Genomic DNA, 14,412 nt, shown 5'->3' on the forward strand with positions numbered 1-14,412 from the left:
AACCCGTGTCCACATCTTCACCTCATTCTTACATTGATCGGATGGTTCAGACTTCAAGAACATCAGCGGGGAATCAGACCCTGACAATTCCCACTGGCTTTCAACCATTTCTCACAAAAACTGCTGGGATTGTAAGCTCCTGCCTGAAATATACTTTCCTTTAGTTTTTAAAATTCACCATGAGACAAACATTCCCTGTTACCATGTTATAATCTTGACAGCATTATGGTGAAGGAAGAAACTGAAGCTAACCTTTATTTGGAATAGATTTATTTGCAGAGTAAAACATTACAAGTACATACCTTCCAACTCCACTCTGTGACAGTGTCTCTTCATTTGCACTCATCCGATCAATGCCCTCCATTTGTATATATTTAATCTCAAATAATTTAGTTAACACCCAGAGTTGGAGCAGATAATGGGTCTAATCTGAGTGATTGCCACAATGTCTCGACAGGGGTTGAATCATTCTTTTGCTCCCACACTGAGTGCCAGTAAATGGCCTCTCACCTAGATGAACTCTCTGGTTTCTCCACAGATGATGACTCAGTGAATCCTTTCCCAAACTCAGAGCAGGTGAATGGTCTCTCTCCAGTGTGAACTTGCTGTTTCTGCAGAGCAGATGACTGAGTGAATCCCTTCCCACAGTCAGCACAACTGAACAGCCTCTACCCCAGTGTGACTGCATTGATGAGTTTTCAGTGCAGATGGGTAATTGAATCCCTTCCCACAATCCTCCCATTTCCACAGTTTCTCTGTGGTGCCAGAGTCCTTGTGTCTCTCCAGGTTGAAGCTTCGTCCACATACAGAACGTGTCTACAGTTTCTCCCCACGCTGCATGTTGTGATGTTTTTTTCAGGCCGTGTAACTCGTCTACAAAGAGTCAAATAGGTTTGAGAAACCCAATGAATTCCTTCTGAGCTGTAATGACTCTGACTGGAAAGATACAGCGGAGCTACATGTAAAATAGTTTAAGTTTATTGATTAGTGTCACAAGTAGGCTTACATTAACGCAGCAATGAAGTTACTGAAAATCCCCAAGTTGCCACACTCCGGCTCCTATTTGGATACACAGGAGGGAGAATTTAGCATAGCTGATGCACCGAACCAGCATGTCTTTCCGACTGGGAGGAAACTGGAGCACCGGAGGAAACCCATGCAGACACGGGGAGACCGTGCAAACTCCACACAGACAGTGACCCAAGCCAGGAATCAAACCCGAGTCCTTGGCGCTGTGAGGCAGCAGTGCTCACCATAATATGATAGTAAACTAATAAAAATAGAAATGTGCTGAATTAGAAAACCATAAAAAATGGTCCACCAATCACTTCAGTCTCCACAGTTGCATGGCTTCTCCCTAATGTGATTGAGAATGGAGTTGTTTCCTTCCATGTACAAAATTCTCTGCTGTTCAGATAATCTGATGCTTTATACAAGTTTCCTGACCCCAAATCCTCTCTTCTCAGACCAACTATATGAACACCTAAACAGAGCTGAAGTTATTTTTCAATTCAGCAGAAACAGACCCAAAGGAACATGGTTTAGTCTGAATATGCTCAACAGGAAAATACAATCACAATAGTTCCTTGTGAATTCGCTGGTGTCTCAGAAGAGTGGATGAGGTAACATATCCCTTCCCACTCCGGGAGCAAGTGAATGGCCTCTCCCCTTTGTGAATTCGCTGGTATATTGCTAGGCTGGATGAGTCAATGAATCTCTTGCCACACACACAGTAGGTAAAAGGCCTCTCTCCAGTGTGAACTCGCTGGTGTACTGCTCGTTTGGATGACTATTAAATCCCTTCCCACACTGGGAGCAGGTGAATGGCCTCTCCTCGTTGTGAGTTCGCCATTGTATTGCTCGGTTGGATGAGTCCAGCGAATCTCTTCTCACACTGGGTGCAGGTGAATGGCTTCTCCGCGGTGTGAACTCGCTGGTGTGTCAGGAGACTGGATGACCAACTGAATCCCTTCCGACACAAGAGCAGTTGAATGGCCTCGTCCCAGTGTGAATTTGCTGGTGTCTCAGCAGAGTAGATGAGTGAGCAAATCCCTTCCCACACTGGGGACAGATGAATGGCCTCATCCCAGTGTGACTGCGTCGATGAGTTTCCAGCAGGGATGGGTAATTGAATTCCTTCCTTGGTTGAATTTAAAATACAGATGGAGCATGAGAAGGTAAAATCCAAAACCAGTGTCTTGTACTTAAACTAAGGAGACTATAAAGGGATGAAGGAGGAGTTGGCTGAGGTAGACTGGGACAAAAACTTTATGGTGGGACAATTGAGGAACAGTGGAGGATTTTCAAAGCAATCTTTCACAGTGCTCAGCAAAAGTATATACCAGTGATAAGGAAGACTGTAGAAAAAGAGATAATCAGCCATGGATATCGAAGGATATAAAGGAGGTATCAAATTGAAAGAAAATGCATACAAAGTGGCAAAGATAAGCGGGAACCTAGAGGATTGGGAAACCTTTAAAGGTCAGCAGAAAGCCATGAAAAAAGCTATAAAGAAAGGTGAGATGGATTATGAGAGTAAACTAGCTCAGAATATAAAAACAGAAAGCAAAAGTTTCTACAAATATATAAAACGAAAAAGAGTGGCAAAAGTAAACATTGATCCTTTCATTTAGGAGCAGATCCCAGTTTTACACCAATCTCTGAATTCTCTCCAGGTAGTGAATAAGGCATAGTGTCATCTGCGAATTTTGACACACTACACTTAGTCCCCAACTCCAAATCATCTATGTAAATCGTAAACAATTGCGGCCCCAACACTGATCCCTGAGGATCACTAGTCACTGATCGCCAACCAGAAAAACACCCACTTACCCTCACTCTTTGCTTTCTGTTCTTTAACCAATCCTCTATCCATGCTAATACATTACCCGTAACACTGTGCACCTTTATCTTATGCAGCAGTCTTTGGTGCGGCACCTTGTCAAATGCCTTCTGGAAATCCAGATACACCACATCCACAAGTTCCCCATTGTCCACTGCACATGTAATGTTCTCAAATAATTCCACCAAATTAGTCAAACATGACCTGCCCTTCATGAACCCATGCTGCGTCTTACCAATGGGACAATTTATATCCAGATGTCTCGCTATTTCTTCCTTGATGATAGATTCAAGCATTTTCCCTCCTACAGAAGTTAAGCTAACCGGCATATAGTTACCTGCCTTTTGTCTACCTCCTTTTTTAAACAGTGGCGTCACATTTGCTGTTTTCAATCTGCAGGAACCACCCGAGAGTCCAGCGAACTTTGGTAAATTACCGCTAGTGCATTTGTTATTTTTCCCGCCATCTCTTTTAGTACCCTGGGATGCATTCCATCAGGACCAGGAGACTTGTCTACCTTTAGCCCCATTAACTTGCCCAACACTACCTCTTTCGTGAGAATGATAGTTTCTAGGTTCTCACCTGCCATAGCCTTCCTGTCATCAATTTTTGGCATGTTATTTGTGTCTTCCACTGTGAAGACCGACACAAAATACCTGTTCAATGCCACAGCCATTTTCTCATTTCCAGTTATTACATCCCCCTTCTCGTCCTGGGCAAAGAAATGGCAGATGGAGTTCAACCCTGATAAATGCGAAGTGATGCATTTTGGTAGGAATAATGTAGGGAGGAGCTATACGATAAATGGCAGAACCATAAAGGGTGTAGATACGCAGAGGGACCTGGGTGTGCAAGTCCACAGATCCTTGAAGGCGACGTCACAGGTGGAGAAGGTGGTGAAGAAGGCATATGGCATGCTTGCCTTTATAGGACGGGGTTTAGAGTATAAAAGTTGGGGTCTGATGTTGCAGATGTATAGAACGTTGGTTCGGCCGCATTTGGAATACTGCGCCCAGTTCTGGTCGCCACACTACCAGAAGGACGTGGAGGCTTTAGAGAGAGTACAGAGGAGGTTTACCAGGATGTTGCCTGGTATGGAAGGGCTTAGTTATGAGGAGAGATTGGGTAAACTGGGGTTGTTCTCACTGGAAAGGCGGAGGATGAGGGGAGACTTAATAGAGGTGTATAAAATTATGAAAGGCATAGATAGGGTGAACGCTGGGAAGCTTTTCCCCAGGTCGGTGGTGAGGTTCACGAGGGGTCATAGGTTCAAGGTGAAGGGGGGGAGGTTTAACACAGATATCAGAAGGACATATTTTACACAGAGGGTGGTGGGGGCCTGGAATGCGCTGCCAGGCAAGGTGGTGGAGGTGGACACACTGGGGACGTTTCAGACTTATCTAGATAGCCACATGAATGGAGTGGGAATGGAGGGATACAAAAGAATGGTCTCGTTTGGACCAGGGAGCGGCGCGGGCTTAGAGGGCCGAAGGGCCTGTTCCTGTGCTGTATTGTTCTTTGTTCTTTATTCACCGTCATTCTAAAAACAGAAGTTGCTGCAAAATCTCAGTACGTCTGACAGAATCTGTAAAGACAGGAACAGTTAATGTTTCCAGTTGAATGTGACTCTTCTTCAGTGTCAAAACATTAGCTCTGTTTCTCTCTCCAGAGATGCTGTCAGACCTGCTGAGTTTTTAACAGCACTTCTTGTTTTTATTTACGAGTTCAGGACTCAGACAAGACAATCCACAATACAAATCTTACAACTGGGCCAGGGTTTATTAACATCAGCAGAAACAGACACCAATGAAAATGGTTGGGACCTTGATGTGATAAACAGCAAAATTCAGTCCTTGCAGTCACTCGTGAACATGATGGTGTTTCAGCAGGTGAGGTGACTGAGTGAATCCCTTCCCACACACGGAGCAGGTGAATGGCCTGTCCCCAGTGTGAATTCGCTGGTGCTTTACCAGGTTGGATGATTGACTGAATCCCTTGCCACAATCAGAGCAGGTGAATGGTCTCTCCCCAGTGTGAACTCGCTGGTGCCTCCGCAGGCTGGATGGATCACAGAATCCCTCCCCACACTGAGAGCAGGTGAATGGCCTCTCCCCAGTGTGAACTCGCTGGTGCCTCTGCAGGCTGGATGAACAAGTGAATCCTTCCCCACACTGAGAGCAGCTGAATGGCCTCTCCCCTGTGTGAACTCGCTGGTGTTTCTGCAGGTTGGACAACTGAGTGAATCCCTTCCCACACTGAGAGCAGCTGAATGGTCTCTCCCCAGTGTGAACTCGCTGGTGTGTCTGCAGGCTGGATGACTGAGTGAATCCCTCCCCACACTGAGAACACGTAAATGGTCTCTCCCCCGTGTGAACTCGCTGGTGCCTCCGCAGGTGGGATGAACAAGTGAATCCTTTCCCACACTGAGAGCAGCTGAATGGCCTCTCCCCAGTGTGAACTCGCTGGTGTGCCTGCAGGCTGGATGACTGAGTGAATCCCTCCCCACACTGAGAGCAAGTGAATGGTCTCTCCCCAGTGTGAACTCGCTGGTGTTTCTGCAGGTGGGATGACTGAGTGAATCCCTCCCCACACTGAGAGCAGGTGAATGGCCTCTCCCCAGTGTGAACTCGGTGGTGTGTCTGCAGGTCAGATGACCGAGTGAATCCCTTCCCACACTGAGAGCAGATGAACGGCCTCTCCCCAGTGTGGCTGCGCCGATGAGCTTCCAGCAGAGATGGGACTCTGTATCTCTTCCCACAGTCTGCACATTTCCATGGTTTCTCCATGGTGCAGGTGTCCTTGCCTCTGTCTTGGGTGGACAATCAGTTGAAGCCTCGTCCACACACAGAACACGAGTACAGTCTCTCCCCGCTACGAATGTTGTGATATTTATTCAGGCTGTGTAACTGGTTGAAGCTCTTTAGTCAGTGCATTGGAACACTCTCACTCGAGTCTGGCAGTGTGTTGGTGCTTTTCCAGTCACACTGATGTTTGAAATCTTTTCAAATCGACAGACCAGACAACCATTTCTCCTTCTAGATTCAAAGGCCGATGATATTCAGCTCCCAAGGAATATGACTCTGTCAGATCGAGATGTGACGTTTGAGATTTCGGCCTGTGATTCCTCTTTCAATATCCTGTAAAACGGGTTTACAAAAGTCATCAGTGTCAGTACAGGATAGAAATTCAGAACAGACAATTCTAGTTTCTATGGAACATTCTTTCCTATTTCAGTCCCAAAAAGCTGTAACTCTCCATTCCACACACTCTCCCTCCATTCTCACTCTGCTGTATCTAATATTCACCCTCCCAATTCTCCTGAAGGTGCTGATTGAGGCTGATTGACAGATCCATGCTCACTGCTTCCTGTCCTGGACACAGAGACCATAACAAATAGGAGCTGCAGTCGGCCATTTGGCCCATCGAGCCTTTTAAACTATTCAATGAGATAATTTGTTCATCTACCTCAGCATCATTCTCCCCACACTAAACCCATATCCCTTGATATCTTCAATATCTAGAAACCAATCAATCTCTCTCTTGAAAATAGTTGATGACTGAGGCTTCACTGTCCTCAGGGGTTGAGAATTCCAAAGCTTTACCACATCCTTCAGTGAAGAAATCCCCCCACATATTAGCTTTTGCTCCAAAATCTTCTGTTCCCCATAACCCTTGACACCCTTGTCAGTCAAAGATCTGTCTAACTGGAATATATTCAATGATCCTCAGCCTCCACTGGTCCGTGTGGAAGAGAAATCCAAAAGACTAACAACTCTCTGAGGGAAGAGATGTCTGGAAATATATAACGTAGCTACAGTTCCATATTACAAGATATGAGGAAGGATATATTGGCATTAGAGGGAGTGCAGAGAAGGTTCACCAGGTTGATACCGGAGATGAGGGGTTTGGATTATCAGGAGAGGCTGAGGAGATTGGGTTTGTACTCGTTGGAGTTTAGAAGGATGAGGGGGGATCTTATGGAGACTTATAAGATAATGCGGGGGCTGGATAGGGTGGAGGCGGAGAGATTCTTTCCACTTCGTAAGGAAGTTAAAACTAGAGGACACAGCCTCAAAATAAAGGGGGGTCGGTTTAAGACAGAGTTGAGGAGGAACTTCTTCTCCCAGAGGGTGGTGAATCTCTGGAATTCTCTGCCCACTGAGGTGGTGGAGGCTACCTCGCTGAATATGTTTAAAGCGCGGATGGATGGATTCCTGATCGGTAAGGGAATTAAGGGTTATGGGGATCAGGCGGGTAAGTGGTACTGATCCACGTCAGATCAGCCATGATCTTATTGAATGGCGGGGCAGGCTCGAGGGGCTAGATGGCCTACTCCTGCTCCTATTTCTTATGTTCTTATGTTCTTATATTCAGATCCCAAGGAATATGACTCTGTCTAGATGTGGCGCTGAGATTTTTGCCTGTGATTCCTCATTGAAAATCCTGTGAAATTAGTTTGCAAAAGTCATCACAATCAGTATAGGATAGAAATTCAGAGCAGACAATTCTAGTTTCTATCGAACAATCTTTCCTATTTCATTCCCAAAAAGTTGTAAATCTCCATCCATATCTATGGATTCTCACCTGCTGTTGTGAGATTACTTACTGTGCTAACCCAAGTCCAACGCCGGCATCTCCACACTCTGAGTGGAAACAGAGAGAAGTAGGAGAGGCCGGAGGTGAGGAGAGAGATTTTATACATCTACAACTCAACAGGAACTTTGACAGAATTTCCAAACCCTGTGAACACCATGAGCTCCAAGCTCCTCTCCAACCCACACACCATCCTGACTTGTCTGACATCCAGTACGGAAAGAACAGAAATTTATTTCATATAAATACTGGGAAGACTGAACCCATTGTGTTCAGTCCCCACTACAAACTCCACTCCCCCGCCAACAACTTTATCTCTCCTCCTGGCAACTGTCTGAGGCTGAACCAGGCTGTTCACAAACAGGGTGAAATAGTTCATCCCAAGATGAGCTTCCAGCCACATGTCCACATCATCATTAAGACCACCTTCATTCATAGAAGCATTAATAGTAATTAATTAACAATAATGAATAATAAAATACAGTGTAGAAGGAGGCCATTCAGCCCATCGAGCCTGCACCGGCAACAATCCCATCCAGGCCCTATCCACATATTTACCTGTTAATCCCCCTGATACCAAGTGGCAATTATCATGGCCAATCCGTCTAACTGGCACATCTCTCGACTGTGGAAGGAAACCGGAACACCCGGAGGAAACCCACACAGACACGGGGAGAATGTAGAAACTCTGCACAGACAGTGACCCGAGGCTGGAATTGAACCCGGGTCCCTGGCGCTGTTAGGCAGCTGCACTAACCACTGTGCCACCGGGCCACATGTCAGTGCCATCGCCCGACTCCAGCCCAGTCTCAGCTCATCTGGAACCCTCACCCATTCCATTGTGACGTCACACCCTCACCCATTCCATTGTGACGTCACACTCTCACCCATTCCATTGTGACGTCACACTCTCACCCATTCCAGTGTGACGTCAGGGCTTCACTCTCCGATCACAATCCCTGCCGGCCTCCCACATGCAGCCTCAATGGCGGCAGTCAGCCCGGGTCTAACACTACAAGCTGCCGCTCCATTTGGTACAAAGTGGGGGACCGGGAAGTTCATTTCCGGGGATTGGGTTTGAACAACATGTTTAAGGAGCCTCTCCACCCACCCGGTGGATTCATCGCTCCCCGCGCACCGTCCTCTACCTTGTATTGATCTCGCTTCCGAGTTAAAACCGTCCGTCTGTCCGTCGCCATTACCCGCACTTCCCGCCCCTCATTCACTCCGATTGGTTGGAGGACCAGCCGCTTTGCTCAGTCCTCCAGCCCCGCCCCCTCTTCCTATTGGCCCGGAGCTGCCGTCAATCAGCCCCCCGGGCATTGTGATGTGGAGCATGCGCAGTGTCATTGCTGTCCTTGGCGCTTGTTTGTCCCGGAGAAGCGGAGTCAGCGTTAGGCGGTGGCTGGGAGGATTTGGAAACACTTTGTGGATCCGCAAACCCTTCAGAATCATTGTCAGCTCCCTGGTTTGCAGCTGCGGGGCTTCTCCCTCCCTCCCTCCCGGGAACAGGCCCAGGTTAACGGCCCCATCCTGGCTCAGCCACTGGAGGATGGTTCACATCAGAGGATGGGGGAGGGGGACAATAAATAAGAGGTTACACTTTGGTCTCAAATCAATGAGGACTCTGATCTCTGGGAAGGAAGGAAACCCTGGGAGGTGGGCGGGGAGGATTCACAAACACCCGCTGGAGGCCCCAACACCCCCAGTAAAAAGCTGCAGCTCCCGGGTTTGCAGCTTTTTCCCGGGAGGGAGTTGGGGAAGTTTTGTGGAGACCATTCCCGGCTGGTTCAGTTAGTGGTTCCTGGAGCTCAGAAACCCTGAGTTAGAATCCTGAACCCCACACTGGGTGGTTGTTTTATTAAATACTTTTTATTTATTAATCATCTGTTGAAGAAAATATTAATTTGTTTTGAAAAATCATTTTATAGCATTTGTGAAAATACCCATTAAAATAGCAATTCTCCCAATGTATTTCATAGGATCCCTACAAGGCTGGAGGAGGTTATTCGGCCCATCGAGTCTGCACCGACAACAATCACACCTATGCTCTATTCCCACATATGTAACCTGCTAATCCCTCTAACCTACTCATCCCAGGACACTAAGGGACAATTTAGTGTGGCCAATGCACCTAACTGGCATATCTTTGGACGATGGGAGGAAACTGGAGCATCTGGAGAAAACCCACGCAGACATGGGGAGAACGGGCAGCATTCCACATGGACAGTGACCCAAGTTGGGAATCGAACCCAGGTCCCTGGAGCTGTGAGGCAGCAGTGCTAACCACTGTGCCACCTCCATTGCTGATGAGAATTTTAATTTACTGACTTGGGAATTAATTCTCAGGAATAGTCATTCTGAAAATGACCATTAAAATGTGTTTTAATTTACCCCATAATGCCAGATTTCAGTTTGCATTTCAAAATTGAATTGAGAATGTCTGGGAGCAAATGGTAAAATGAGGTTTGAGACACCAGCTGCAATTATTTTCTGTGACTGATGATACCTTTGTGCCTGTGCAGGAGGTAATTCCCCTGCTGTTGTGGCACAAATAAAATGGAGCCTTTCCTCGGAACAGGCCCATGTTAATGGTCAGCGTGGCCTTTCATTGGTGAGCAGAGCACATGTGCCCATTGTGGTAACAATAGAGTCAGTGGGGCTGCACGTCCCCTGACTTGGAAGGAAAATAATTGACTTCTTGATTGTACTCTCAATCTGTACATGGTCTGGAGGACTGAATCCAGCTGGAGGGAGAGGGAGCTGAGCTCAGAGTGGAGATGGAGCAATGTGTTTGATTTCAGCTCAGGGACAAGAGAGAGTGTGTGGGATGGGGATTACAGCTCAAGATAAATGAGATAGAGAAATGTTTCGTGGAAACTGAAATTGTCTGTTCTGAAATAGTTTTTTAAAACTCTTTTTGCAGGGAACTTGATGAGGAGGATTCACAGACAGGAAACTCAAACTAAACTTCAGATCAAAGTCTGACAGAGCCATTCGATTCATCCTGGCCTAAATATGATTGCTTTTGACAGTGGAGGGAGAAATCGTTCCCTGTTTTGTCAGTGGGAGAAAATTTCAAAATTCAATGTGACAGAAAAAGAACTGAGACACACACACCCAAGTGAGAGTGCTCCAGTGAACTGACTGTGGATAGAGCTTTAACCAGTTACATATCCTGAAAGACATTACACCATTCACAGTGGGGAGAAACCATACACATGGTCTGTATGTGGGTGAGGCTTCAACTAATCATTCAACCTGGAGAGACAGAAGGACACCAGCACCATGGACAAACCGTGGAAATGTGAGGATTGTGGTAAAGGATTCAATTATCCATCCCGGTTGGAAACCCATCGACACGGTCACATTGGGGCTGGGAAAATGGAGAAACCATGGAAACGTGATGATTGTGGTAAAGGATTCAATTATCCGTACTTGCTGGAAAGACATAGACACAGTCACACTGGAGAGAGGCCATTCATCTGTTCTGTGTGTGGGAAATGATTCACTACCTCATCCCACCTGCTCTTACACCAGCGAATTCACACTGAGGAGAGGCCGTTCAGCTGCTCCACCTGTGGAAAGGGGTTCTCATGTTCATCCAACCTCAGTGCACATCAGCGAGTTCACACTGGGGAGAGATTGTTCACCTGCTCCTTGTGTGGGAAGGAGTTTGCTAGGCCATCCGGTCTTTGGTCACACCAGCGAATTCACACTGGAGAGAAGCCATTCACCTGTTCTGTGTGTAGTAAGAGATTCACTCTGTCATCTAACCTGCTGTCACACCAGCGAGTTCACACAGAGGAGAGACCGTTCAGCTGCACTTTCTGTGGAAAGAGGTTCAGGTCTTCATCCAACCTCAGTGCACACAAGCGAGTTCACACTGGGGAAAGGCCGTTCACCTGTTCCACGTGTGGGAGGGAATTCACCAATTCATCCGGCCTCCTGTCACATCAGCGAATTCACACTGAGGAGAAGCCATTTATTTGCACATACTGTGGAAAGAGTTTCAGGCAGTTATCAATCCTCACTGCACATCAACGCACTCACACTGGGGAGAGACCATTCACTTGCTCCATGTGTGGGAAGGGATACACTCAATCTGGCAGCCTGCATTTACACGAGCTCACCCACACTGGGGAGAGGCCATTCACCTGCTCTGTGTGTGGGAAGGGATACACTCGGTCATCCCACTTGCTGACACATCTGCAAGTTCACAATTGCCTGCAGGAGTTGGATTTTGCAGTTACTGCAGCTGTTAATCACATCCAGGATTGATAGTCTGACAATATTTGGTTTGTTTCTGCTGACATTAACAATCGCTACAACTGGCTGAAGTTTAATATTCTGAGATGTCACTGATTTTCAGGGCTGTTGTGTCCCTTTTTAAAAGCACCATCTGTGATTTTTTAATTTCAGGAACTCTCAACAGGAACTTGTTTATAATAAGTTTATGAACTTTTCCTGCAATCTGAAATTGATGTTTGGTGCAAACTGTACAATTCAGTGTCTGAAAGGTTCCACTGCTTAAGATTTCCAATTAGAAAATGCTGACAATTCTTACTGACTTGCATATTATTCACAGTGACACTTCCACGATCACATTTAATTATCAAGGAACATAAAACAATGCACAGATACTTGTTAGAACTGAACTTGAATATTGCTGAAAAGAGAGACCTGTTGCTGAATCTCTTCATCATGCGCTCATCAGGACAAACAGAAGAATGCCAAATTTCAAATGATCACAATTGGTGGACTCTCATTGACTTGAAGCATCACCATGGAGAAATCAATAGAAGAGTGTAGGTTTCTCAAGCTTCTGGGAAATTCATAAAAGGTGCAAGGCTTGAAAATTCTCCTTTTGTTTGCAGGGAAAGGATCGCTGCGTATAAATGTAAGTTGCTTCTCACAACTGTAACTATGAACTCGACTGATTATCTTCAATTGATTATGAGTGCAGCTATTGGCACACTCAGGATTGTTCAACAAGTGCTGCCCAGTCTAATCACATTATCATTGTATTTTTGGTTTTGTGAATGTTGGCTGCAAAAAAAATCACTACCTATTCTGACAAATCAAGGAACATGCTGTTTTATTCCATCAGCCACTCACTGGGATGTACAGCCTAGTACCCAGCACTGCACTGGCAAAGATATTCATAGTAAGAAGTCTAACAACACCAGGTTAAAGTCCAACAGGTTTATTTGGAAGCAAAAGCCACTAGCTTTCGGAACGCTGTTCCTTCGTCAGGCTCCCACCCACCTGACGAAATCTAGTGGCTTTTGCTTCCAAATAAACCTGTTGGACTTTAACCTGGTGTTGTTAGACTTCTTACTGCGTTTACCCCAGTCCAACGCCGGCATCTCCACATCAAAGATATTCATACCCAGCTTTGCTCATTTGTGTGGGAGGCTGAATGCCTTTTTGGTGCTGGCAGCTAATTAGTGGAAAGTATCACTCGTGTAACCACGACATAGTCGCAGAATGAAACAGATTAGTGTTCCCTCTGTATTGTGCAGCCTTGTGATTGTGCTAAAGGCCATCACTTTCAGATCTGAAAAGTGCCTGGGTCAAGGTCAAATTACCCCAGAAAGGGACATTTTCTCTCAAATCTGAAGCAACAGGTTAAGCAAATCATTTCACACTGAAACACATCTTCAACGTCGCGGTAGTTTGTTCAGTTACACACTTGGTGGTCACGTGACTCTGGTTGTTGTATTCCTGAGCCTCAATGGAGGGATTCCTCACATGAGCCGAGTTTGAGGAGAGTATCTCTGGCCTCCAGTGATGCAGCCGCTGAATCTATTCCTGGAAAAAACACATTTGGAATATTGTGATAATGCTGTCTGAATCCATCAGGACAATTTTGTATTCAAGTATGGGGGGATAATGTTCACTGTTTTATATTCAGATCTGGGGGGGCGGGGGTAATGTTCATTGTTTTATATTTGGGTCTGGGGGGGATAATGTTCACTGTTTTATATTTGGGTCTGGGGGGGATAATGTTCACTGTTTTATATTCGGGTCTGGGGGATAATGTTCACTGTTTTATATTCGGGTCTGGGGGGGATAATGTTCACTGTTTTATATTTGGGTCTGGGGGGATAATGTTCATTGTTTTATATTCGGGTCTGGGAGAATGTTCACTGTTTTATATTCAGGTCTGGGGGGAGAATGTACACTACTTTATATTCAGGTCTGGGAGATAATGTTCACTGTCGGGTTTGTTCGCTCGGGTTGATTCTGCCTGCAGTGCATTCTCGGTTGTCAGAGCTCTCATTAAAAGCCCTAATTTCCTGTCAGTGACTGAGTTGTCTGTGATGGGATGGAGAATCAGAGTGGGGGTAATGTGCTTCATGGACAGCGATGGGTTGGAATGAGTATAAAATAAACCCGGACTACACCAGGTAACTGTGAGAACATTAAAACAATCACAAAAAATCATAGCATCATGTTGGAAAACAGAATACTTTGGCTCAATCTTTGATCAATTTTGTTTGATTCAATATTTTGAGTGGCTTGTTGGATTGCTGGTTATTTTCTAACGGCAGCTCAGCACCATCATTTTGACCATAAACTCGGCCCTGGTGACTGCTGCATTTTTCCAGCACCTTCTGTTTTAATTTTAAGTGGAACCTTAATATCTGCTTAGTACACAGGCCAATTTATCTTTCTAGGGGTGAGTGTGTCTGAGAGGTATGCAACTGGAAAACATTTTCCATTCATCTCCTATATTGCTGCAGTATATATACATTGTTCTCACTCTGCCAGCAGGGCTGTGGGATTAATTGGATAGATCTTAAAGACAGCCCGACTGGGCAGGATGAGCCAAATGGTTTCCATCTGTGATGTATCATTCCATAAAACAGAATATTCAGCATCAGGAGAAAGAAAGTGAAAGAAACCAATCTCTGTGAGATTTTCCCAACGAGTGTGAGCACCTTCAGGGGAGCAGAGAGAGAGGGAAACCA

General features: G+C 45.8%; 2 protein-coding genes across 2 annotated transcripts in view; one reads left to right on the top strand and one right to left on the bottom strand.

The window, feature by feature from the left end:
* Positions 1 to 4,622: 4,622 nt before the first annotated feature.
* The window catches only part of LOC144482905 (uncharacterized), an 89,549-nt gene continuing 79,759 nt past the window's right edge, over positions 4,623 to 14,412 (bottom strand). The window contains exon 2 of the mRNA XM_078201762.1: positions 4,623 to 5,979. Coding sequence (XP_078057888.1) covers positions 4,702 to 5,628 — 927 coding nt within the window. The 5' untranslated portion in view covers positions 5,629 to 5,979 and the 3' untranslated portion in view covers positions 4,623 to 4,701. The remainder of the gene's footprint in view (positions 5,980 to 14,412) is intronic.
* Positions 10,021 to 11,807, top strand: LOC144482878 (uncharacterized). The gene is made up of 2 exons (XM_078201716.1): positions 10,021 to 10,029; positions 11,108 to 11,807. The coding sequence occupies exons 1-2, from the start codon at positions 10,021 to 10,023 to the stop codon at positions 11,714 to 11,716; spliced, it is 618 nt and encodes a 205-aa protein (XP_078057842.1). The 3' UTR covers positions 11,717 to 11,807.

Source organism: Mustelus asterias, unplaced genomic scaffold (genome assembly GCF_964213995.1).
Source record: "Mustelus asterias unplaced genomic scaffold, sMusAst1.hap1.1 HAP1_SCAFFOLD_43, whole genome shotgun sequence".
NCBI classification, from domain to species: Eukaryota; Metazoa; Chordata; class Chondrichthyes; order Carcharhiniformes; family Triakidae; genus Mustelus; species Mustelus asterias.